Source organism: Oculina patagonica, chromosome 4, assembly GCF_052425735.1.
Source record: "Oculina patagonica isolate OP01 chromosome 4, crgOcupat, whole genome shotgun sequence".
Lineage (NCBI taxonomy): Eukaryota > Metazoa > Cnidaria > Anthozoa > Scleractinia > Oculinidae > Oculina > Oculina patagonica.
In genome coordinates this window covers 20,814,969-20,841,518 of record NC_135761.1, presented here as the reverse complement: position 1 = coordinate 20,841,518, position 26,550 = coordinate 20,814,969, and the positions used below count along the sequence as shown (strand labels likewise).

Below are 26,550 nucleotides of genomic sequence, written 5' to 3'. Positions count from 1 at the left end.
GTATAAAAATATCGTCTTTCGCACTTCCTTTTCCAGGAAATGTTCAAAAAAACTTCATCCTGGACAGCAACACGGGACGCCTCGCTCTCCCCAATCCTCTCGACTACGAACGCGACTCCAATGTCTATTACATCAGAATACGAGCTGTAGAGGTCGGCATCACTTCGTCCCAGTCCTCCGAAGTTGACGTTCAGATCCTCCTCAAAGATCTTAATGACAATGCACCGGAATTCTCTCAACAACGGTACAGGTACACTCTACCGGAAAGTGCTCCTGTAGGCACGACTGTGCTGTCGGTTTCAGCTCAGGACAGCGACTCTGGAATAAACGGCCAGTTCAGGTACTACATGGAGAACGCTTTCTTCACTGTCAATCCATACACGGGGGAGATCACCACGAGGAAACCGCTGGATTACGAGACCGCGGGCTCGCACACCTTTGTCGTGGTAGCGCAAGATGGCGGGAGCCCAGTGCTAAATGGGACGGCGCGAGTTGAAGTGACGCTTCAGAATGTGAATGATAATCCGCCGCGGTTTTCACAGTCTGTGTATAATGAATACGTCACTGAAGATGCTGGCCCAGGGGAACTGGTGACTACTGGTAAGGTGTTTAATGACACCTTAAATTGACGTTTGAGCATTCTCGTCCTCATGCCCTTTCGTTTCTCTTGCCGGCTGGGCCTTGGCCGGGCGGCCTCTGGAGACTGGGCTCTGGGGCATGGTTTCCGTCCTGTTCTGGACTTCCGGTGTTCATGATCAGTCATGAGTTTCAAAAGAATGTAGGAGAGAGTCGTTACGTTTTTTACTTCCGTTTAGGGAGTTCTTTGTTCCAAACAGCTAATCAAAAAATTCGATTTATTCACAACCTTTGTCCCCGGCCCTCCGTTTTCTCGTGCCGCAGGCTAGAGAAACGAAAGGGCTATGGGGACGAGAATGAAGTTTAAGGCTTCATTTCGATTGTTGCTCCATTCCCTGCACCCTCGTAATTCTATCCTTGCTGTCCACTAAAACGTAAGGAGGCCATCCTCAAGTCCACTTCAATTGAAAAGTTCAAATATCAGTTTGTTCGAGCTCATAGTGAAAAAAATAGCTCGGGTCGAGACTGTGAGAGATAAACCAAAATTCCTTGAAATTATAAACTTATTCATGGGCATCTTTTAAAATAATCCTTTCTTTTTATACTTCTCTTTAAAAAAGATTGGTTGACGTCTTAAGCTTCAGTCCACCCCTATTAGAGCCCCCTCAATTCGGCCAAATTTAGTCCACTCTGCGCGGCTCCGTCTCCCCTCTTCCCTCGACACAGATTGCCGTGTTGGCGTCTAATCTTAGTCAGAAATATGAAGACATGTTATAATCGTCTTAACGTGAATCCGTTGTCACTAAACTAAGTGATATCATGCTGACATTGATTCCACGCCATGCTTTCTGACACCTCTGCGGCCACACCATTTGCCCGCCCCTTAATTGATGTATATAATCATGCGGCCAACTCATTTTACTTTTTTTTCAGTTCAAGCAAGCGACCTGGATCTCGACCCAGTCTCCTACAGCATCATGTCAGGTGACAACAGCAGCAATTTTGTGATTGACAGCCGAACAGGCGTGGTCCGATTAGTGAAGCACAGGCAACCCAATCTCGTAGGACCTTATTACGTCCTTAATATCAGCGCCTCAGACGGCTTGCACAGCAGCCAGGCCATGTTAGTGGTGGCTATTCAAGACATCAACAATCACAAACCCGTTTTCAGAGACTGTGACAAGTATCGTCCGGTTATTGCAGAAAACCTTCCGCCTGGATCTCCGGTTATTCAGGTTTGTTCGAGGCTAATGTTATTGTCTTCGTACTAAGCAGCCATGTCCCCCTCCCCTCCCTCCCCCAACTCCGGGGACAGAGTTTTGCGCTTCCTGTCCCTTCCTTAATCGTTCCCGACTCTGAAAATTATTTCGTGCACAAAATACCACGTAATGTTACGTTTTTTTGTTATAATTCTAATTCTCGTGCGACTTACAGAATCCCGCTCTTTTTCTTCCACTGCCTCCCAAATTCCTCCCCTCCCTTCTGTCCCCTCCCTTTGTACCGCACGGTGTTTGCATGATGTCAGAAACTTACAGTAATTTCTTAAGTATTTGAAGTCTATATTATAAATTTAAATACCTGGTACAAGATGTTACTGATAAAATATTACGATTATAGATGTGTTGATAAGCGTTCCTTTTCGTATTTAGTTTTTCCATTCTTCTGTCCGTATGCGGGCCGAGTCACACTGACTTTGCCAGAATATGCGCTTTAGTTAGTTTCGAAATTTACCATTATTCTGATGAAAATGGCGTTTTATCAGAAATTTAAACCCAATAGCACATAACGCCTCCGTTGTCCTGTGTTGCAGCGCAGCACGAAAAAAAAAAAACAAAAGCAGTAGTGAAGCAGCTCTCGTAACCTTGTTGTTCTACTCGTGGTTCCTTTTAGTGCACCAGTTGCTAAATTGTTTTAGGGGCTAGGGACATTATTCCTGTTGTTTGTTCTTTTGTTCTCTCGAAGGGTAGCGAGCCATTTATGCGAGACCTTGCCAGAGTTGCTACCCCGCCCAAGAGGGCCACCCTGGTGGAAACAAAATATAAAACTGAGACACTAAACCATATCTCCGGCCTCAAGAGTCCTCATGGCCCGATGAGGAAAGTAATAAATGAACCATATCTAACCTCCATCATTAATCTTCGTTATTTCTTCTGAATTTCAGGTCAGCGCCGAAGATGGTGATATGGGCGAGAACGGCCAGGTCAGCTACCACATCGAGCGACCGACTATCGGTATACCTTACTTCCAAATCAACAGCACCTCTGGCCTCGTAACAACAGCCATGACGTTCGACAGAGAAGAGAAGCGATCCTACCAGATAAGGGTCACGGGAAAGGATGGGGGGCCTGACCGCAAAGAAGCAGAGAGGCTTATGGGATTTTGCCAGGTGGAGATTCAGATTGATGACGTCAATGACAACGCGCCCGTGTTTAGCAACACGCCATTTAGCACTAACATCAAGGAGGACCTCGAAAAGGGGCATATTGTACTTCATGTAAGCGCCACTGATAAGGACGCTGGTAGTAACTCACTGATAACTTACTCCTTTGAAACGCCCAATGACCAATTCCTGATTTCTAACACCACGGGGGTTATAACCACCAAAAGTGCGCTGACATCGTCGAAGTACCAATTTGCCGTGATTGCCAAAGATAATGGAAACCCGCCACGGTCTTCAAAAGCAGGTGTCTTTATTAGCGTTTATAAGGTTGGAAAAGACCCGCCAAAATTCACGCAGGACGTGTACACCGCGCGTGTGCGCGAGGATGTGCAGCAGGGACACATCGTCACGCGCGTGCAGGCCACGAGTCCGGACCCGGACAATATGATTTTCTACAGCATCGTGAATTTTCCGCAACCGGTTTACATCGATCCAGCTCAAGGAATAGTAAAGACCTTGCGAACTCTTGATTACGAACTTGCGCCTAACTACACTGTGCATATCCGCGCACAGGACACCCAGGATCCTCCGCTCGTTTCGTTCACGCGGCTGGAGATTCTCGTGGATGACGTCAACGATTCACCGCCAGAATTTCCGGTCTCAAAGTATGAAGGCCAGGTTGCCGAGAATTCACCAATCGGGAGCTCTGTCATTGAAGTGAAAGCCAAGGATCCGGACAAGGGCGAGAATGGACGAGTCTCGTACAAGTTCATCACAAAGAAAAGCTACGAATCTTTTGATCTGGATCCCTTGACTGGGCTCATCTCGACCAAAAAGGTGTTCGATCGCGAGAAGACTGGGCGCTACACTTTGATCGTAGAAGCACGTGACCACGGTGATTTTTCCAAATCGTCGAGCTGTCTTGTTGACGTCATCATTAGCGATCAAAACGACAACGCGCCGTCGTTTGAGCACGCCGTGTACAACGCGACCGTGTTCGAGGACGCTACCAGAGGCACTCGCATTTTAGAAGTATCAGCAGTTGACGGCGACATTGGAAATAACGCTATGGTTAATTATTACATCACAGCTGGAAATACCAGGGCAGCATTTGCCATAAACAAGGATCTCGGCCAGATTGTTGTCGCCAGTTCTTTAGATCGCGAAACACAGGACTTCTACCAGCTCAAGATAAGAGCGCTAGACGGGAAAAACTCTGGAACGGCTGTGGTGAACATACGTGTTAAAGACGTCAATGATAACAACCCCGTGTTCTCTAACCATACTTATGTAGCATACGTTTACGAAAACCGACCAGCGGGAAGTACGGTTGCAACGCTATCGGCGGCTGATAAGGACCTGGGGCTTGGCGGAGAGTTTACTTTTTCCATCAGTGGTCAGGGCAGGGATGCGTTCGAAATCGATCCAACAACAGGCGTTCTGACAACTATAAAGCCGTTGGACCGAGAAGTTAAAGCACGATACGATTTTCTTGCGTTCGCCACTGACAATCCCGGAGCAGAGCCTGGCTCTAGGAGGACTGGGTCTTGCGATGTAGTGGTTTGGATCCGGGACATCAACGATAACGCGCCGCGGTTCCCGGATGATGCGTACGAAGGAAGCGTTCGGGAGAACCAGTTACCAGGCGCACACGTCATGGTCTTGTCGGCGGTCGACGACGACGACCCGAACGAGAACGGAAATGCCGTCATGACTTACGAACTCATCGACGATTCAGATGGCCTCTTTAAAATCGATCGCGACTCGGGCGTTATCTCGACGCGCGCGAAGCTAGACCGAGAAGAAGACGACAGGTACCGACTGGTTGTCAACGCTACTGATCGAGGTCGGCCGGCACTGTGGGGTCAGGTAGAGGTCATGATCAGAGTCACTGATGATAACGACCACCCACCTCGGTTTGTAGACAAAATGTTTTTGGCCAGCGTGTTTGAGAACGCGTCCATTGATTCATCTGTGATGATGCTCAAGGCAACCGATGAAGATATTGGTATCAACGCCAGGCTGCGTTACAGTATTGTACAAGGAGGTACTGAGGGGAATGGGGACAGTAGGAGAATGTTCCGTATTGTGGAGGATACTGGGGTACTGCAAGTAGCCAGGAGCTTGGATTATGAGAGTAAGAAGGAATATAGATTAAAAGTCAGGGTAAGTGAAATATTTTTGTTACCTTTTAGTACGAGTACTTTTAAGGTCAAATTCACGTGTCCTTGGTGCAAAGGCGTGTATGACGAAAAACTCGAGGGCTGAAATATTTCTGCGAAGGCTTCAGAAGAGCACTTGAAAATAGCTTTGCGGTGTATGTATTGTGTAAACTACGTGTTTCGTTAATCAGTTCTTTAGGCGAAAAGATAAAAATAAAAAGGTTGAACAGAAGACTTAAACTGAAGTGCAGCTTAAGGCCTGACAAAACGAGGAAACATGTTTCCAGAAACATCCCGCAGCGCGCGCATGATTCCTCAATGTTAACCAGTTCTACTACACTGGAAGCATTGTTTCCAGCATCAATATTGTTTCCAAGAAGCAAAATTTGCTTCTGCTACACGGCAGAAACATTTCGTATTTCCGCGCGGCATGGAACTATGGCAAAACGATGAAACAATAATGGAAACATGTTTCCTTTTTTGGCCGGGCCTTTAGTCAACATAATCACTCTTGTTTTTCAGAAATTGCATTTGTTGGATGGTTAGGGGCATTAAAAAGTAATCCCCCATCGCTTTATTTCGAAAAGAATTCATCTAAATGAAAAAAATGCAGCTCATGGTGTCAACAGTAACAGCTTACAAAAGCTCATTTTGCCCGTCACGCAATTCTTCGTACTAAATTCCGTGACGAGCCAGACTGCGCAGGAGGCTACGTGACAGTAGAGTCGACAACCGTCAGAAAATCTTTTCCTCTGATTCTCTTTTAGGTGCGTGACTCCAGCGCTCCGTTCTTCAGTGACACAGCCGAAGTCGTGATCTCCATTCAAGACTACAACGATAACCCCCCGGTATTCAACCCCGTATCATACGCGGAGAAAGTCCGTGAGGACGTTATCCCGGAGGCATTTCTCCTGCAAGTCACCGCCACAGACTCGGATACAGGCAGCAACCAAGACTTCAAATTTTCTATTTTCGAGGGTGATCCCGAGGGACAGTTTCGTATCGACCCGGACTATGGCAAGCTGTACGTACACCGTAAGCTGGATCGGGAGACCCGAGCGGTTTACCTGCTTACTGTTAGAGCCACGAATACAGGTTTGTAGAAAAAACTGCGAGGCTTAAGAGATTTGCTTTAGAGCCAACGGCGAGCTCTTTTTCCAATGGAGATACTGAACTGAGACTGTTTCACATCAAATTTCTCCTTGCTGCTTGCATACGTACGCTTGAATATCACTTGGGAGCTTAAGGTCAAGACTTTGTCTGTTAGACAATCACGGTTTCTTTACTGATTTGGTTATGATCCGCCAGCTTTTTTTACTTGCGACTGGCATAATTTACAATGAATTTAATTTCAGTTTATCAACATTGAAAAGCTAGGTTGAAGGTAAACGCAACTGTTACAAATACATAAATCGTTTGGAGCGGTTCCCATTGATTGCCGTAAAAACCAATCCAAAAGCACTAAAAAGTAGCGTTCACAACAAACGTAAACAACAAAATGAGCCAAGGAGAAGTCGAGGAAAATACACGTAATCAGTGCCAAACGCGGGAAAACGCCCGTTACCAGTGGTGACTGATTTTGGCTTAGCATCTGATTGGTTGAATAGGTAGGACGATTTTTTTTATTTAACCAATTACAAAGCATAGGAAAACAAAACCAAAGTAATTCCGGATTACTTTCGACAATCAGTTAAAAACTGCTCTTTAAAGGTAACTAAATAAGTGACAGTTATTTTTGTCCTTTTTTCAGCGACGCCTCCTCTGTACGGTCACGCATCGGTTAAAATCACACTGGTTGACGTGAATGACAATGGCCCTACCTTCCACCCCTCAGTATTCCACTTCAGTGTCAAAGAAAACACCGCACCCTCCCAGTCCATAGGAAAAATTAGCGTCGATGACCCGGATCTTGATCCTCCCAACGGGGGTCCCTTCTTCTTCGAAATCGCCAATGGCAACGAAGATGGTTTCTTTAAGCTCGACAACAAAACAGGAGAGTTCTTTACACGAGCTATGTTTGACCGCGAAGAGCGTGCATCCTACATGCTGGGAATACGAGCCTGGGATAGCGGAACACCCCGGCAACACTCGGAGACTTTCCTGTATGTTCACATTCTAGATGACAATGATCATCAGCATTCTACAGGGACGTTGAACCTCGAGCTCAATTCGTACCAGGGAAAATTTCCTGGGGGAAAGGTGGGAAAGGTTTATGTCGTCGACAAGGATACCGACGACTCGAGGTACTACGAGATGTTAGCGAACAGCTCCGATTACTTCACGATCGAACGAACGACGGGGATGATCATCAGCCGACCGAATCCCCCGAAAGGGGATTACTTCTTGACGACAAGAGTTTCGGATTCTAACAGTTCTTTTTCGTCGGTGATTTGTTCCGTGTTCATCAAAGTCAAGGAAGTGTCTGCCGAGGCTGTCCAGAAGAGCATGGCGATAAGACTCGCGGGTATTTCGCGCGAAGGCTTTATTACGACCGTTCTTCCGAGATTTAAAGAGTCAGTGGCGAGCATTCTTAACACTAACGAAGACAACGTGGATTTATTCAGTGTGCAGGACGCGCCGAAGACAGCAAAAGCCATCGACGTGCGGTTTGCTGCGCATGGCAGTCCGTACTACGCCCCCGAGAGGATGACTGCTATCCTAAAGAACAGCAGGCCTAGCTTATCCAAGGCCATGGAGGTGTTTAACGTGGATGTGTTAGTTGTAGGCGTGGATGAATGTCTACACGAGCCTTGTGAATCTGGCGGCTGTACGAACGTTTTGCTCGCCAATGGAGAAGTGGAGGTTATTTCTGTGAAGGGAACATCGTTTGCATCGATTGTGGCCATTCTTACAGCGCGCTGTGATGATTGTGATGCGCAAGATACAGAGAAGACGAGCTGTGAGTCACAGCCATGTTTGAATGGAGGCACATGTGAGGACACACCTGAAGGTTAGTCCTAAAGTGTGCTTTGTAGTCTGCGTAGCAGTCGTTCCTTTCCAAGCGCGCGGAGCGTACGGAGCGTGCGAGCGAGCGCCTTGGGACGCAAAAAAATGGTGAGAAGTGGGGAAGGCGCTCGCACGTTCGTTCCCCTCCCCCTCACTACGCAGGCTACTTGCTTTGCGATTTTTACCTTCTCTTATATGAACCCGAGGATGCATTATACTGAATTCATTTAGTCAGGTATAGCGTTTTCATTGAGTGTCGAAAACCAAAACAAAGAAATCATTCTGGCCAATCACAAAGGAAGCACACTAAACGATTTCAAAACTAAATTACGTCGTTAATTAGAAGTTATACACGACGTCTTTAATGTTATAATTTTAGTTTGTTAAATACAAAATTAGTTAGATAGTCAGTGCTAAATTGTAATTCATTAATCGTAAATAGCTGAAGGAATTTTTTTTTCGTGTTTGAATAACCTTACTCAGCCCTACCTTACCTTACCAGGTGACCTGCACATTTGCAGGTTCTTATTGGCCAAACAAAACAAACAAAACAGCACAAACAATCCCCTAGCCCTTATAACAATACAAGAACGAATGAAAATAGAGCTTTTAAAGTGTTGAAGCAGTGCCGTAGCAAGGGGAGGGGCCGGGGGGGCCGTGCCCCCCCAGTTTTTTTCCCAAAAAGAAAAAAAAACGGTATAAAATGTTGAAAATACAATTTTATCTCCACGACGAGGTTTGAAACAGTAACATTTGTACTTCTTTTCATTTTTTAACCAGCGGCGCAAGCGCCTGTTTGGGAAGTTTACAAAAAACGACCTGCCGATGAAGTCTACGTTTGCCTCTAAGGCAACTCAGACAGTTTAATAACTACGAACTTACTATGATGACTCTGATAGGTGAAACATTTGCTGGTTTCAAGATACAGAGACAGTCGGTTTTCTATTTTGTTATTGACGTTGCAAGTTATTCTCTTCAACAATTGGTTGTTTTGGTTGTTCAATGTGCATTTGCTGAGACAGTGTAGGAAGTAAATAATTCGCGATATGTGTAAAACACAAAAAGCTCTTGGAGAACGCTGAAAATAGCATTTCCAAGCCTCTAGATTTCAAACTTTTCTGGCGGGGCATGCCCCCAGACCTCCCTAGCGGCTCGCGCCTCCGGCGCTCGCGTGCCCCACCACTTATTTTACCCTTGCTACGGCACTGTGAAGGTTACATACCTTTTGCCGTACGTGTGAAGGTGTGCTACATCTGAACGTTCATTTTCCTGCAAATCAAACTCATTTTGACACGAACAATTTGCTCGAGGTTTCATTTTTTAACCGGCAAAAGGAAAATATTGAAATGGCCTGAATTAAGTGTGCATAAAAGATAACAGTTTATAACGTATCGTTTTGTGAATATTCCTCTTAGGACATGTCTGCCGATGTTTTGTGGGCTTTGATGGCCCCAACTGTGAATTTACAACACGGAGCTTTGAATACCGGGAGTGGCTGTGGCTGTCCCCGCCTCAGCAGTGCAGTGTAGGCTCCCTGTCATTAGAGTTCGCCTCGCGAGAGGCAAATGGTTTGCTGTTATATGGAGGACCAACCTCCCCCGTGCGGGAGGGGGACGTACATGATTTTATCGCAATAGAGCTGGCTGGTGGTAAGATCCTTGTGTCCATGTCCCTTGGGGACCGTAATGATGTGGTGCGCGTTGGTGTCACCGGTGGTATGGCCCTGAATGATGGTGAATGGCATCATGTCGAGGTTTACAGGAATAGAACGGTAAGGAACCATCTTCTTAGTCCCAGGAGTGACCAACATCAAATTTCTTCTCATAACATTAATATTTCATCAAGAGAAAAAGGCTTACGAGAATTAATAACATGTTCACCAAAGGGAGATTGCTTAGCCAAGTGCGAACGCAGACGTATTTCCTGCCGTCGACCTTGTCTCTGCCGAAAAATAACGTCGTTATTTTTTGGCGGAGACAGGCGACGGCCGGATATACGTCTGCGTTCGCAGGCTAGAAATTTTATTTGCTTTGATCTTTAAAGAAATTCTCCCAATTAATACTATATGAAAATGAATGCAGATCAGTCAGGAGAACCTCTTGTATGTGGATATTGGGGCTTTGATAGGTTAACACTGCGTAATTGCCCTTTAAATACCCAGGGAGCCATGCCACGATTTGCTTATTTCCTTTTTCTGCCATATATATAAAAAGTAGAACAGAACGCTTGCGTGGTTGGATAGTTAATGTCATTGTTTTGTGCTATTTTCCTTTAGTTTGTGCGTGTTACAGTGGACAAGTGTAAGGGAGCACCAGTGATGGAGGGAAGAAGACGTAGGGCCGTAGAAGACATGTCTCAGTGCTCGTCCACAGCAAAAATGAAGAGTAATAAGAACAAGTAAGAATTAGTATTCAAGGGAAAGTTGTTTTTCTTTTGCAATGATACAGCTTTTATGTGTGCGATAAAGGTTTATTATGAATGCATAAATGCATCAGAATGACATTAACCACGTCCAGTTGTTATACGTTGGTGTTATACTCGAGAATCTGACAGCTAGAAAGTTTGCTTTGCCTGGCTTGATTTCAAGTTATTTTAGCCAATAAAAAAAAAACGTTTTCTTTGCCTCATTCAGAGCTAAGTTGTGTTTTAAGGCCCGTTTACACAGGCTATTTTTGTCGCGCCTCGCATTTGGGCACGCCGGTGCATGTTCTCCTGCGTTCGCGACGATAATCGCCATGACCGCTGCGAGTTTGCATGCGTGTAAACTAGCGGCGTAATCGCTGCGAGACGCAGGAGTTTCGACCTGTTGAACTTGATGCAACTTCGGCGCACATTGCATTGAGTTGCGCGACAAATCGCCCGTGTAAACGGTCCTTTAAATTACCTTCTACCTTGCTGTCCAGTACTATGAAATTTGTTCACTTTTCTCCTCCGTGTGACGCTAGAAATAGTTTGTACGGCGTTTCTCGCCATTATAAAAATAGTTTCTCTTACATGAAGCTAACAAGATGTCAGAGACTCAAACTTTTTTTCAACTATTTTCAGGTTCTTGAATTTAAACGGTCCATTACAACTTGGCGGCGTCTCCACCCCAAACCTTCTGTATCCCAAACTTACAGTCACAAATTACAAAGGCTGCATTCGCAATGTGATCAGCCAGGGCAAGTATTACGATCTCAAGACCCCATCTTACAGCAATGGCACCAAAGAGGGATGTCCCATGGTGGACCAACACTGTAGGCGCCATCAGTGCGACTCCCGTTCTAAATGCGTTCCTTCATGGACTGGCTACTCCTGCTCTTGCCCGTTTGGCTTCTCTGGTCCCACGTGTGGCCGAAGTAAGTTCAAACTAAACTTGCAACGCCTTTTTAACAAGTTTCGAAAAGTATTAGTCCTGTGGTTGCTGTGGATTTGCGTATCTGGAAAACCACAGGGTGGCGATTCAAATGTCGTGTGCAACATGCTCCTCCAATCAAAACGAAGTTTATATTCTCTCAACCAATCAGGTGCAAGACCCAAACCAATCATGGATTGGTTAATGCTACTTTTCCAAACGCGCTATCACAAAAGCGTCATTATGTTTTGAACCAATCAAAACTCTAATTGCTAAATTGTTCTAGTATTTGTGGGGGAAACACAGTGATTCATTACTTTAATTTTGGTTTTGCTACTTACACATTACTCAGATTTTTAAACAATTTCATTTTTATTGATAAACAATCACAATACCTAAGAAGTAATTTTTACATTTCCACTTTATATCAGTTTGCAAGGATTTTTACACCGTATACAGTAACTTAGTTTATTGAACACTAGAATAGAATAAGAATATAAGTAAAGATGAACAAAACACAAGTTTACCTTAATTTTCCCGTCTAGAGATCAATTGGAAGCCCTTTTTCTGCTGTGCAGTAGACCCTCTCCTTACGGACACCGCCCATTTCGGACATTGACTTGGCTGAGAGATCTCATTACCTCTACCTCTGTGTACGGACACTCTTTCGTGTCCATGTTGTCCGTTTGAGGGTTCGACTGTAGTGTGAAGATGCCGCCCTTCAAAACGTTTAGTCATTATTGATGTAACAACAAATCCCAATTCAATTTTAAAATCAGTTCTAAACAATAGACATCACTCGAGGCTCCGGAATACCCACAAACTCTATAGTTTGGTCCCCGGACCTCGTCCGTCATGTTAGGCTGAATTAAAACGAAATTGGGCTATTTAAGTTTGCTTGCCCTCTTACGACGCACAAGGGTTCCCTCGTTCTTCAACGTGACTTCCCTCATTCAGTTTGCCACACTAAACGTTCGGTGGCTTTGAGGGTCAAATGAGCTCCAGGTTTAATTGATTGATACTGTTATTTACATTGCTTTTTATTTTCTTCAGGAACTCGTGCCCTCAACTATGCGGAGGACAGTTTTACCCAGCATCTTTTTCACCTGCACTCGTTCACTTATGACCCGCGGGAGACTAAGATCCAAATGCAGATCAGAACACGTGACCCTGACGGTGGTGTGCTGATGTTCAATGCCGGAAGTGAAGAAGGCCGGTTTAGTTTACTTGAGGTAACTAAACAATTCATGGTAAAAATAGATTGGAAGAGGGCGGTGGTAGCCTTTTTTAAATAATTTGTCCTAACTTTTGAAACTTCTTTTTTCTGGCGGTCTTTCCGTGGTCAGATTTCCTGTTTGAAGGTCTTAAAAGTTGAACTAATTTGCATATGTCCCCTTCCTGGTTAGGTCGTACCGTATGGTACTGACGGGGATGGGGAGAGTGAGCTGATTGTCACATACACCCTCGGAGCCAAAGGCCGCACTGCTCCAGTATTACAACTGACCGGTGTGAACGTGGGCAACGGTCAGTGGCACAATATAAGCGTGGTACGAGAAAGAACACAGGTCACGCTCTCCGTGGACAGTGATAGCGATGGATATTCTGTGACAGGTATGGCTGTCACGCATTCTTTTTTACCGTTTTCCCTCCAAGATCACAGATTTCATTAGCTAGAACGTCACGCAATCACACAACTCTTCTGAAGCCTGCCGTGACAACTTTAATAAAGTGTGGAGGAAACTACCATCGAAATTCTACGTTATTTGACTTACATCAAACATAGAAAATTCATTTTCCTATAATCTTAATTGTTTTCTTTTATGTTTTTCAGAACATCTTGGCTCAGAACACACACTGTTTATTCTGGATCCTACAAGAACGTTTATTGGGGGATTGAACCCTCCTGCCTTGTCACGCCGCCACCGCCGTGACAAATCAAAAGATTTCGTTGGTTGTATTAATGATGTGAGATTTAACGGCCATCTGCTGTATTATTATAACGGAACAAATGATATAGGAAACGCACGGTCCATAGGTACGGTGAACTGTCCAGTAATGGGCTCCTGGCTTGTCTCTGTTTTGATATTTTATTACTTAAACCCGCCTCGGGTGATAAGAACTACTTGCAGCTTCCATAGGGATTACAAAAGGCTGTGTATTTGCAAGTCAACGGCTGTACCAGGGGCACCCCGCACTGCGAAGCTTTCCTTTTGCGCGTTTCTAACTTAAAGCGTGAACACAGAGGACTTTTTGCAAAGCAGACACTTTCGGGACTAGTTTGTCCATCTTAGGGAAGTTTGGTTACAGAGAAAAAAAAAGCGAAATTCGACTGGGACCAGCAAACCAAACATGTTTGCCTTAAAAAGGTGCTCGTGGCGGCCTTGAAAGAGTTCACTGTACAGAGTCGCTGCTCTTTCGTTTAGAAATTTCCTTATGTACTATTCACGTTTCCCCTTTGGTTACTAGTGTAAAACGGCCTCCATTTAACAAATAGATTTCATTTTGCCGTGCGTCTGTTCAGTAATAGATCACAGATGACGTCAAAAGTTCATACCACATTTTGACGTCTTCTGTGATCTATTACTGAACAGACCCACGGCAAAATGAAATCTATTTGTTTTATATAATAACACAAGACTTCAGCGCACTTCAGTGTGAGCAATGCTGGTCAATGCTGCCGTGCCGATGAGCTAAGTTGTTTTGATTTCACTATTAAGTTTTCGTTAACACGAAGCATTGTTAATCCGATTGAATAAACAGAAAAATGGTCAATTGAAAGTCAATGAAAAAACTAACCTTTATTCCGATTTGGAAAGTTGTTCAAATCTGTAAGCATTAACGGTCATTAACCGAAGCGTTCAACCGCAATTTCGTTTGCTTCCCGTGGCGTCGTCCAACTGTACAACACCGGTCAAACTTTCATACAGATTTCGGATAATTTCTCGAATAATTCACTGTCTTCTTCAAGCTTGTTTCGCCCAGTTAAATGCTTCGAAAGGTGAACGATGCTTAGCGTATTGTTTCTCACTAAAGATTTGTAATTAAGCTGATTTTTTTTTTTTTTTGCTTTGTTGTGGCCCCGCAAGTTTGAAAAACTTTGCCGACAACTCTGATTTGGACTATAAACTCTGATCACGCGCGCGAGTCACACCACCGCGTGACGTCAACCATGTGTCTGTACTCTGATAGATTATAAGTAAGAACCAATCAAAACGCGCGTAGAATTCAGGTTATTATATAAAAACGGATAGACAACAACGCTGTATACCCAGGGCTCGCTGAAGGTCTATGTACGCAGTGCAGACCTATTTTGTTCTTATTTGTTGTTGTTAATCTCCTTAAAATCAAACGAAAGTTGAGTACCGTAATTTTAATAGTTTTCGTTGTTGTTTATGTTGTTATGTTAAACTTAATTGAGAACTAAGCTACCCACCAAATAATGTCATTGGTAACCAGCTCCAGTCAGACTTCTTGTTCATTAATGCAAACCGTTTTCCTCTTCAGGTGTTACTGAAGGCTGTATCGCAAGTCCCGTATGTAAACCCAACCCATGCATAGCCTCGGAATGGTGTCGAGACATTTGGCGGAAGTTTGTATGCTTACCTCGCCTTTGTACCTCTCGGCCATGCCAAAATGGCGGCACATGTGTTGAAGGAGTTGACGACACAGGCAACAGTAAGTTCTACTGCAGGTGTCCACTGGCATTTGAGGGCGCGCTCTGTGAGGTGGAGGGCGCTGTGGTTGTTGCTGAAGATTCTGGCGTAGGATTTGAAGACGGGCTGATTATTGGTAGGTGGTATACTACAATGTTTTGGTAATTTCCTTATGCTTTCGTAATTTTTTTGGGGGGGATGGATCGTTTTAATGTTTTACTTTTTTACTGGAACAGTTCAATGAGTTGGTCTGTGAGTAATTGTGCTAGCATAGCTTCTCAGAATCGTGCTAAAAATCGATGGCGCGTTTTTTTTTTCGAAAGTTTTTGGATAATTCCAAACCGCTGTCTTTATTGGAATTTCCTTAGTGAGTGGAATAGAGCTATGAAACAACATAAATGTACAAGAAAAAAGACACTGTGGTTCTAAAAGAATCGTTCTTAGTCTGGTTCGTCCAGTTGTTAAACGACAAACTGAAGGAGAAAGAACATTTACCGTGACTGCCTGTCAAGAATGGAACAGCTTACCGCTATCTATGCGAAAATTACCCATGATTAAATCTTTTAGGAACTCTTTTTGGAAGAGAAGAGAATTTTTAAAGAACAGCAGCTTTTAAATCATTTTATTCTGTAATTTAGTTACACGTTTTACCCTTTTTACCTTTTTAATATTTTATCTCGTATTTCTTGTATTTCTTTTCCGTCTCATGTTTCCTTTGTTGCACACGAAGGAAAAGTGACGGCTGCACGCAGGCTATCTTACCTTTTGATCTGACACGTGTCATATTTTCATTGAGTTTAACCATTCCGCATTAATTTTCGTTTCACAGGTTTAGCAGTACTGGTAGTGACGCTGATTTTATCAGTTTGCATTTTAATCGTGTACCTTCGCCGTTCGCGTCCCAAGAACATGGAAGTCGCTGTAGACGAAGATCAGTTTAAACGCGACAACGTGGCTAACTACCGCATCGAGGGAGGAGGGGAGGAGGACCTTGAAGAGGAAGGTCACGTGAGGGACATCTTGAGATCCTTTGAAACGGGCGATTTCAGTCCTTGTCAAAGCAAGTTTAAACTGTCGGGGAGTAACAGTGATGTTAACGGACCTTACGTTGTCCTGACTCCAATCAAAAAGGAGGCCGATAAAAGACAAAGCAATGGAATACCCGGTTCAAAACCTGTTCAGAAACCAGTCAAACCTGATAAACAGGAAGCTCAGTGCTCGTCCTCTCCCGATGAATCCGACCAGGAGCCTCCAGACTCCTGCTCGTCACCGTCAGCGGTGTCAACTCCCGAACGGCGCAGGCGCGTTCGTACTTCGTCCAAGGGTGAGGTCGGGGAAAGACATAGTCCCGAGGGAGGAGAGGGAGGAGTAGACGCAAGTCCAACACGGAAGTTAACGGAAGTGTTTGGATTAACTGATGAAGAACAAGAAGGCATGAGATCGCCTCCAGAAGGTTTTTCATCACCAGAGAAGTACGAGAGTCTGAGTAAAAGGGAACGTGGTAATGGAGCTTCTTTGCAAAGACCAGACAAAACCGAAGAAGAAAGTAGAAAACCTCAACAAAATGGCGAGTTTCCGTTCCCTCAACACGAGTCATTTGCAATGGAAAATCCTTTGGCTCGTCCAAACAGTGATCTTCCCAGTGCGGCTATAGAAGATGGATTCGCACCCGTCCAACGGAACTCTCTCCCTCCGAGGAAACCCCCGCGGTCTTACTTCCCCAGGGGCGTCCCACCGCCACCGGGGAACTTCTTGCCAGAGGACGCAATGCAGAGGTTTTATTACGAGGGGTCTGGGTCCCCTACCATCTCGCTTAGCACCCTGGGAGATACTGAGGGCGATTCAGAAGCAGATGACAGTTATGAGTATGTGAATGACATGGGAGACAAGTTCAAAAAACTCGCGCGAATCTACGGACTGACTCCCTCGGTTACCTTCAGTCCACACGACGAGGTTATTGGAGAGTAAAACTATGGAAGTATCGCAAGTAAAACAACACTTAACTCTAGCACCTTGCCTTGGTCCCGCACTCTCTTTTGCACACTCATAGTAACCCCTTACATCAAAGATCTGGGAACTTCTTAATGTCGTACCCAGATGTTTAAGAACTTCTTACTGTCGCAACAAACAAGTGCAGACGCAAGTGGTTTGTGGTTTTCTTGTTTCACGGTAGAGCGCGAGAGACCACAAACCACCTGTGCTGGAGGTTTGATCTTATTTTTAAGTGAAGAACTGAATTATTTCTTTCAGCTAAGGAATTCTCCCAAAGAAATTTCTAGCGAATGTACTCAAAGCAGTAAGAAGAATTTTTGCTGAGATCGGGAGTGAAAGGGTTGTAAGCAATGGTAAAAACTTTGGATTTGGCAGCAGAATAGACCCTCATCCAAGGGTCTTTTCTGCTACCAAATTCAAAATGGCGGTCAGTCCAACAATGTAAGACAGAGTGATAGGTAGCATTATTTCTCAAGCAAAGCTTTGTGCTTCGTCCAGTTTTACGAAAAATTGCCCGTGTCAAATTTGTGGACGATTGGCAAGAAAAACTGATTCAGATTTTGATTGATTCTTTGTGAAATATTGTAAATGTGAGAGAATCTGCATGTGTATAATGCCGGAAATCGTTCTTTAGAAAAGGTTAAATCCTTTTTGGGGCAAACAGTTTACCACTTGCATGAAAAGCATGTAACTAATGTATCTTTTACGGACTTAAAAGTCAGTTTTCGCGATAAAAGCGTTGTCTTTAAATGACGACTATCAAATAATTATATCTATGTTCTTGATATCAAATAACTCCTTTATGCATGTAAATTTGCACAATAATTACCCGTAAAAAATAACTCATCGACACCGTGGCGGGGGGGGGGGGGGGGGGGGGGAGAGATGAAATGACAGTGAAGTGGAGTTAACGAAGATGTTTAAGTTTGGTTCTTGTTTGGTACTTTTCTACAAATGTTTAGAAATTTTTGACAGATAAAAGTGTAAACTAACACTTTTCGTACGCATTAGATTTTATATTGATTAGCATTATTTAAAGAAATATCGTTTTGAAAAGGAATTGTCTATAAATGTTAGAAATTTGATATGCTATAGTTACGCTATTATATTTTGATATTTGAAGTAAATCTAAAGTAATTTAACATAACTGTAAGAGTGCTACTCTCGTATCTAATTATCTTGCACTTCGTGATGTAAATTCGTTGACTTCTTAGTCTAAATATTATTTATTTGTACAGTTATAAAAATTTATAGACGTAGTGCAAGGTTTATTTTGCACCGTTATAAGATATTTAGACGAGGTGCAAGGTTTTGAGATAAGAGAGCATGCAGTATAGGATACAATGTCTTTGTTGGCATTCAAAGCTTATTTAAACATGTTAAAACTCATTTTCGAGCGTCTATTTCAGCATGGATTGCTTTCAAACCCTTATTGAGAAAGGTTTTATTGATAAAAGAGGCTTTCAGTTCACTGTGTAATTCAATCATGTTTACTATCAATTGGTTTTATATTGATTGGTTAAAAAAAATCGCGCAAAGCGCATTTAACTAATCCGAGCCAGTGCTGTTCACTTCAGCCAATCAGAAAGAAAAAAATCCACTCGTGACTTGTGCACGCGCGTCAAGTTTTCCCGCGCTTGGAACCGGTTTCGTAGTAACCATCTGAAGACCGCCATTAAAAAAATATTACAAAATCATAATTGAGTAAATAATAGTTATTAAAGGAAGGGACTGGAATGAATTTTCACCTATTTAACGAAGTGTAAACGCTCCTTGAACTGTACCTTGTCTTGTTCTTGTTCAAAGATAGCTTTATTGCATGCCTCTATGGTGAATATGCTCTGAGAGAGCTGGCTATGATGTGATTAAATAAAGAAGCTAATTACCAACTCAACAAGTTTTATTTCTCTGCCAAATGGGTGGCCTCCCTCACAGCCATTATTTGGGAAGTCACGCAAATGTTCCTCCACAAACGTAGCGTTGCGTGACCCTCCAAATAACGGCTGTGACGGAGGGTCCTGAAGGGGGTTATAAAATCCTATTTCCCAACCCAAACTAAGTTTTAGTTTCTGTTAATATCTGTTAGTTTCTATCAGTTTCAAGCGTTCTGTCCGTATTTTAAATAAGGATATTCTAAAACCCCAACTTCTCTCGCGCTCCGCGCTCTGTGAGCTCGACTTGTAAAAGCTTACATAATCAAGAGTTTTTGTTTCTTCATGATTCTTGGAGCATGATTTATACATCTTGTCTGTCTGTCACAGATTTGCCAGTAATAATTCGTATCTTCATGATTTATTTTTTTCATAGGGTAACCTTTTTCAATGGGGTGAACTAAAACTACATCCATGCGATAAAAGTAACCACGACAGATATTGGGTAAATATGTTTCTTGAATACAGTTGACTCCCGGTAACTCGAACTTTCAAGAGAAATCGAAAACGGTTCGAGTTATCGGAAGTTCGAGTTATTGAGAGCTCGAGTTATCGGGATTCAACCCTAGTTCAAAATTGAAAGCTGCATGGCACTAATTTGTTACAAAGTTATTTTTAAGCCAAACTTCTACAATCAACTGTCCGTTGAAGAGAGGTGTCCGTCTTATAGCCCGGGAGTTTAGCTACAGTAAAACGACTGAAAAACGACAGGGACGGGACCAACACCAGGTGTCGTCTTAAAGTGGTGTCCGTTAAGAGAGAGTTGACTGTACATAAAAAAGACTCGCCGTAAGCCAAGAGGAATCGACATGTCTTTGGTGCTGAGCAACAACAACAACAACAACAGCAATCTTTAATGCACCCTTGCCTTACAAGATTTCACAAGTGAAAGCTCACAATTGTAAGTCAAGAGGAATCGTCATGTCTTTGGTTCTGAGAGCTCACAAGTGAAGGCAAAGTTGAATTACAGATAACGAAACTGATAAAATATTTTTATATGAAACAACTGATAATATGCATAGAAAATAGAAAATGCCCGACCATCAAATTCAGTAATCACTTTCGTGGTATCTTGATTCTTATTCAAACTTTGTAGAATTCATTTTGGACAGAAATAATTTGATATCAGAATCCAAGAACACTGCGTTCACGCCATGCGCGAACTAGCACGATTCTGAAAGCCTGGAGCGCGACTTAGCAGTCTAGAGTGAAATCAAAGAAGAAGAGCAAACGAGAAGAAAGATAATTGACGCAACAAGACGAGTAGTTAAGTTTTCCCGCCGGTATTGATGGAGAAGGCTGATTTGGATACGAGTACATTATTTGAATCCCTACTGAATGAAATAATGAATGGTGAATGGTGTCGGCCACTCCCATTTTCATCACTGCACCTTCGAGGAAGGAACTTAGTCAAGTTTCCTTGAAAGAATATCCCTTGTTTTGCAGTGAGGAGGAGTTTCGAACTAGACTTTGGACAAGCAAAAGTTTTCAAGAACAGAACAGGAATTCAAAATGTCCTTAGCATTCAGACCGTTAAAACGCTTGAGTTTGCCTACAAGCCTGCAGCGCCGGTGAACGTGGGTACAACCTTAAACGCATTTTTGACGTTTTAGGCATATCCCCGCAAATTATAAAGACTCATATTAATTGTACCCCTATCATATTCCAAAAATCTTAAATTGCTTAAAGAATACTCCACTGCGCTAGAAATAAATTATTCTCTACGTTTGGAAATGTTATGAAACACTGTCTCTGATCTCGTGTGTGTTTGTAATATCAGTATTGTTTTGTTTTCCTTTGTCTTCATGTCACCCTCATATGTGATATTGTTTACTTACCTTTATGGAAAAGTAAATTCAGCACATGGAAATTTTGAAGTCTGAATCAAAATTCCAAGAAATAATCACATTCAGACAATCACTCGTTATTCATCACTGACAATACCATAGACTTAGCAACCGATTCTGTCAACAGTCTCACATTGGAAATTGGAAGAGCGCGGGAGTTTGGCATATTATTGTGCGGCCTCCAATCAGAGGCTGGGAAGTAAAAGAACAAAAAACTTTAAGTAATTTTTTGCATTTTCTGTTGCCTATTATTCCGCCTTTGTATTTACATTTGAGTTGGCTTAAACAACACAAGCATTTTATGAATGTTTCAAGGCGTCTCCCGTTGAGCCGAAATAAGAAGCGCATCGAGATAGGCCGTGCACGAAGACCAAGATGTTATTAATCCTTTTGTTTTTAGTTTCATTCACATGGCTTTCTACAGCTCGCGGAGAACTTCACGCAGTCTGCTCGTCTGGCATGACTGTTGTGAAAGGTCATAATGCGTCCACACCGATGAAACTCACGGGCAGACTTTCAAATGACACGAACCTGCAGGGCTCCTGCGTTTTGAAGATGGACAAACCAGATATTAGCTTTCTACAGGTTCGAGCTAAGAGGAATGACAACTCCACTGGTGAGAATGTGTTTTTGATAATGTAGGATAACTTATATGGATAGCGTTTAACTCTTTATTCCTGGTGGAAGTAAACTGTCTTAGGGTTCTGATGAATTATTTCTTTTTGATCAACACAGCCTGTTGATCAACCCATGCATACAAACAACTACAAATTGTAAGCGATTTCAGAAATTTACTGCTTCCGTGCTCCAAAATAGTGATTTATTTTCGGTTACTAGACACGGCCGCAGTCTTGTAGTCCCTTAATAAACAATTAAGTACAGAAATAAAAAGGGTAAAACTAGCTTGCTCCCACAAATTTTGATGGCCGAAACAGTTTTCGAAGAGATTGCTTGTGACAGGGTGTGCCTCTGGATAAACGTCACAGTAACTAGAAACAGAGTTTAAAAGGTTTATCAGTTCTGGCCGGTCAAAATCCGTATGCAAATTTCAATGCTTCAAATCTACAGCTGTCGAGCTATCGACTTAGATGTCGCATGACTGAATAAATGCACACATAAATGCATTTTCGTGAATAAAACGTTTTAGACTAGTTTCATTGGTTGTTTTCGACTTTTGGACTTGTGAATAAATCGACTTTTTGCGAAACAAAAGTAAATGAAAGGACTGAAACGAAGCAAGATGCCACATAAATTCAGACAAATGTTGCCTTATTAATTGATGCCTGGTGTCTGAGGTATCTACTAAAACCACGGACCTGCATGTAATACAACCTTGTACATGTACACACGTTTTTCATTTTATATTTTCTAGCGATGCATGCAATAAGACATTTCGAAATTCTGTATCGTGTACCGTTATGATTTGAAATTAAGGTCCTTAATTGACTAAACAAAAGTATTACTCTAGTCTGATCCCATCCTCGGAGACCTAGGGGCAGTTAGTAGGGGCGAGGGAAAGTCTAAATGGGCGAAGAAGAATAAGGCAAAGACCAATTTGTCCTCAGGGAATTCTCGGCGCATTCTTGACTTTTCTTCGCCATTTTTTTTTTCGCCTAGTTTTCCGAGAATAGTCTGTCTTTGACATTTGATTCGGTCAGTTGGAAGACAGCGCGAAGAAAAAACGGCCCAACCTCTTTTTTGTTTTCACTAGCGATTCCTCGCGCTTAACTCCAGCTATTCCAAAACTCATATTTTCCAAAACGCTCTCATTTTCTATCACGTTGAGCGAATGCTTATCCAAAAGCTATTAAGAGTAAAATAATGTTTCGTAAGCCCTGCACTTTCTTTCTTTCTCTAGGTTTCCTGCACATTTTTCTGTATGAAGCGGGTGGATCACCGTTACTTGGTCATGTGGACGTTTCAAAGCCTGCACCTGTCTGGAACACACTCTTCCTCAGTATTCCACACTCTACCCAAACTTTTGAGGAAAAGTACATGTCAGTTATGGGAACAAGTGGTGTGTCTTTTGCAGTTGAAGTGACTCAAAGTCAATCAGACATTTTGTTAAATACACCACGGACTGTTAAGGTCGAGAAGGGCAGTGTTATCGTGTTCAAGTTTAGTCCGCCAAAAGGTATCTCAAAAACACAACTTGACGTTACTGTCACTTCCCAGTCAAATGTACCAGCTTATTTGAAAGTCTCGCAAATCTATCAAGATGTCCAGGAAAACATAGAATTTATTGATTACAAGAAGGAGTCGCTTCGTCTTTCCTTTGCAAAGAAGGGGCGTATTACCCTGTCCAAAGCTTCTGTCCCGCCTTTAACTGACTCCACCTCTAACTGGTACATTGGAATAGCACTTAAGAACGCAAATGGCAGTGAGTCAAAATACGTTACTTTGGAACTGTCACAGTCATTTGATTACAGTTATGCAGGACCGATTTGTGCTTTATTTTTTGTATCACTAGTGGGGAGTGTATTGGTGTCGATCATTGCAATACTGCTTTTTAAAGAATCTCTCATACCAACTCAGGGTAATAATAATCGTGACTCAAAAAAATGTAAAAAATTAGGGAGATTCATATTGGCAATGCTGAAGGTAGCATACAACTACTGGTTTTCTGGTGGTCCAAAAACCTACTCTTATATTACTGGCATTGCAGGTTTCGTATTAATAATTGGTGCTGGTCAATATGTCGTTGAAAACTGGTACATAATGATACAGGAAGGTGATAGAGATAGCTGTTATTACAATGATTTTTGCTATAGAGTTAGCAGCCATGATATTCCATTTAACCTAATGATAAGTAACTTATCTTACATAATCCATGGTCTAATTTTAACTGTCTGTGTATGGTACATGGAAACAGAGCTGTATCTGTACTGTAAAAATCTTGAGGATTCTCCCACTCGAGGTACTGACTTGCCAGATCATGTCATGGTTTGTCCCAATATCACTTCACACCATCTAGACGGCGTTGTTCCCAATGATACTTTTGGAGATGAAAAGAAGAAGGAATTAAAGGCAGAGGCACGGAAAAAGAAGTATTCTTATTCCATCGGGTATGCATTTGCCTGGGCGCTGTTGTTCGAGGGATTGTTTTCTACACTATACCATTTGTGCCCAAGTAGGTACACGTTCCAGTTTGATTCGGCATTTATGTTTGTAATTGCTGGTTTAGTTGTTCTGTTGTTGTATAACGGGATTGAAGTGAATGGGTGCCCTAGCTCTGACAAAGTAACGTACCCAGTGGGTGCTTTAAATTTTTTCCTTTTTTTCATAGTGCCACTTTTCATCTTCAATTATTTTGGTTCACTCTATCACTCAGAATCTGGGCTCAGCAAAGCATTGCAAGGGGTGTTTTTCACATTTCTGATAATTTGGTGGTTTGCGTTGGTTTTGTGGGCTTTACATAAGCTAAGGGTTAAACCTCAAGAAAACTCTGCTGAAAAATGCTGGAATGCGTTTTATTTCATTATGGGTGGTTTCGTTGCTCCCTGGACACTATTTTTGTTTTACTTTTTGAGCGACCTTTCCCAAGCGTTTCTGTTCACCTGTATTGCAGAGAGTATCGTTGCAGTGTGTGCCAAAACTAAAATAATGCAAAAGCTATGCGCACTGTGCTGCGAGAGTTGCAGTACAGCGAGCGATACGTGCGATTGTTCAAGTGATTGGTCGTGTGATTGTCCATGTGACTGCTGCAGTTGTGAGTGCTCAGGACCTACCACAAAGGAAATTTTACAGGGTGTTTATATCTTTATTACTTTTTCTGTTTTAGTAGCAGCTGTTGCTATTTTCCTTGCCCTACCCACCACGGACAAGACTTCATCTCCAGAAGACTCACGTAATAAAAACGAAGATTGCAAAATTTTGGGGTTTTTTGATTGGCACGACCTTTGGCATTTTTTGTCTTCTTTTGCCCTACTCATGGGTGCGTTTGTTATCATGTTTATAAGTGCTGAATCAGTGCAAAGTGAAGGGGATGGAGGAAATGGCCATAGAAGCCATGGTGGAAATGAAAGGGGTGGTAGAAATGAAAGGGGTGGTAGAAATGAAAGGGGTGGTAGAAATGAAAGGGATGGTAGAAATGAAAGGGATGGTAGAAATGAAAGGGATGGTAGAAATGAAAGGGATGGTAGAAATGAAAGGGGTGGTAGAAATGAAAGGGATGGTAGAAATGAAAGGGATGGTAGAAATGAAAGGGATGGTAGAAATGAAAGGGATGGTAGAAATGAAAGGGGTGGTAGAAATGAAAGGGATGGTAGAAATGAAAGGGATGGTAGAAATGAAAGGGGTGGTAGAAATGAAAGGGATGGTGGAATAGAAGCCATAGGCTCTGGATGGGGTTTAACTAAAGCCGGCGAATTGGTTAAAATTGACCTGAGTATTGTACAGGCCATGTAAAATTATGCCATTTAAGGCGAAAAAGTTGATGTTGATGCCCCGGCGAGGCAAAAATAAAACCCAAAAAAAAAAACATACCATATTAGGCCGCCATATAAAGGAGTACCTCCTGGGACCGGTTTAAACAGGGTTTACAACTTGTTGTGAGTACGTAGCGCGTAGCGATGAAGAGCTTAAACAATTCATTGCATATAACAATTAGCTTTGTATTACTAACTAAGTAGCATCAATCAGTATTTCAGATCAAAAGTTAGCATTTGAAATGCACTAACAGTTTTCGTTGTAAAACGATATAAAGGTATAATCCTTAAAGTGCAAATTGAATTGAGGTGCATTCATTGTAGTTTTTCTTTACATAGCTATACCTTTCAAGAATACAGCTTTGTCAGAAAACGCAACATTTGTTTTTGTAGCTTACTAGTGGACTATAAACCATTAAGGATTGTATTGGCAACTTTTTGGTGTCATTCAGTTGTAATTTCACAATACAGCATAACCCTTTATTATGTAATTATGGTAATTAATTAGTAATTATTGATGACCTTGATTATGTTACTAATTTTTTTGAAGTATCATACCATGTATCATATCGTGTAGGCTGTAGTTTATAAGATAATAAAAGCTTGTAGATCAATTGATTTTGCTTCACGCCTCTCTCCGAGTAAAAGCTGTTTGTAGTTTTTTCTTCTTTTGTTCGGTAAGGCATTTCGTATAAAAAACGAATCACCTCTTGGTATCGTTCAGTTGTAATTTTGCTTCACGTCTCCCCGCGTTTAAGATGGCCCGAGTAAAAGCTGTTTGCAGCTTCTTGTTTTTTTGCTCGTCAAGGCGTTTCGTATAGAAAACGAAGCACCCTTACGCTCAACGGCCTATATCCTGTCTGCGTTCAGAATTCATGCGTCTTTTCCCGCCTGAAGTGTCTGGTATAAAAACAGGCGATATTACAGTGTTACAGTGTGGCCATTCTAAAAATCAGAATACCGTAAAATTCCGGTTATAAGCCCCCCCTCTTATAAGCCCCCCCGGTTATAGGCCCATCTACTTGGAAACAAAGGACTCCAAAGGACTCAAAGGACTCAAAGGACTCAAAGGACTCCAAAGTCAAAATATTATTTCATCGCTTTGAAGACCGATGTTTATTTTTTCGGCGGTCGAATATTCTGTAGGGTATTCTCTTTCGATTTATAATTCCCTAAAGGTGTATTTATCGGTAAAGGGATGTAATGAATGACCACATTGAAAATTTTAACAGCGAGCCGCGTGGACGCCATTTTGGTTATTTGCTCTCTAGCAAGGAGTGAGAGACTAGGAACCAGTTGGGA

General features: G+C 42.6%; 2 protein-coding genes across 3 annotated transcripts in view; both read left to right on the top strand.

Annotated features, from left to right (window-relative positions):
- Positions 1 to 18,940, top strand: part of LOC144651629 (protocadherin-like protein) — a 34,497-nt gene extending 15,557 nt beyond the window's left edge. Inside the window, 13 exon segments of the mRNA XM_078511567.1 lie at positions 37 to 600; positions 1,510 to 1,811; positions 2,738 to 5,122; positions 5,886 to 6,213; positions 6,869 to 8,068; positions 9,480 to 9,835; positions 10,340 to 10,461; positions 11,110 to 11,402; positions 12,452 to 12,630; positions 12,805 to 13,009; positions 13,230 to 13,433; positions 14,903 to 15,187; positions 15,881 to 18,940. Of these exon segments, the coding sequence (XP_078367693.1) occupies positions 37 to 600; positions 1,510 to 1,811; positions 2,738 to 5,122; positions 5,886 to 6,213; positions 6,869 to 8,068; positions 9,480 to 9,835; positions 10,340 to 10,461; positions 11,110 to 11,402; positions 12,452 to 12,630; positions 12,805 to 13,009; positions 13,230 to 13,433; positions 14,903 to 15,187; positions 15,881 to 17,019 (7,562 nt within the window). The 3' untranslated portion in view covers positions 17,020 to 18,940.
- A 2,173-nt stretch (positions 18,941 to 21,113) lies between these two features.
- LOC144649824 (uncharacterized) lies at positions 21,114 to 25,495 on the top strand. Of its 2 annotated transcripts, XM_078509423.1 has the most exons (3): positions 21,114 to 21,437; positions 22,680 to 23,732; positions 23,859 to 25,495. In XM_078509423.1, exons 1-3 carry the CDS (start codon positions 21,197 to 21,199, stop codon positions 25,226 to 25,228), a joined length of 2,664 nt encoding a protein of 887 aa, XP_078365549.1. In that variant the 5' UTR covers positions 21,114 to 21,196; the 3' UTR covers positions 25,229 to 25,495. The 2 variants fall into 2 exon arrangements, with proteins under 2 accessions (XP_078365549.1, XP_078365548.1); XM_078509422.1 differs by having other exon boundaries at positions 22,680 to 25,494.
- The last annotated feature ends 1,055 nt before the right edge of the window (positions 25,496 to 26,550 follow it).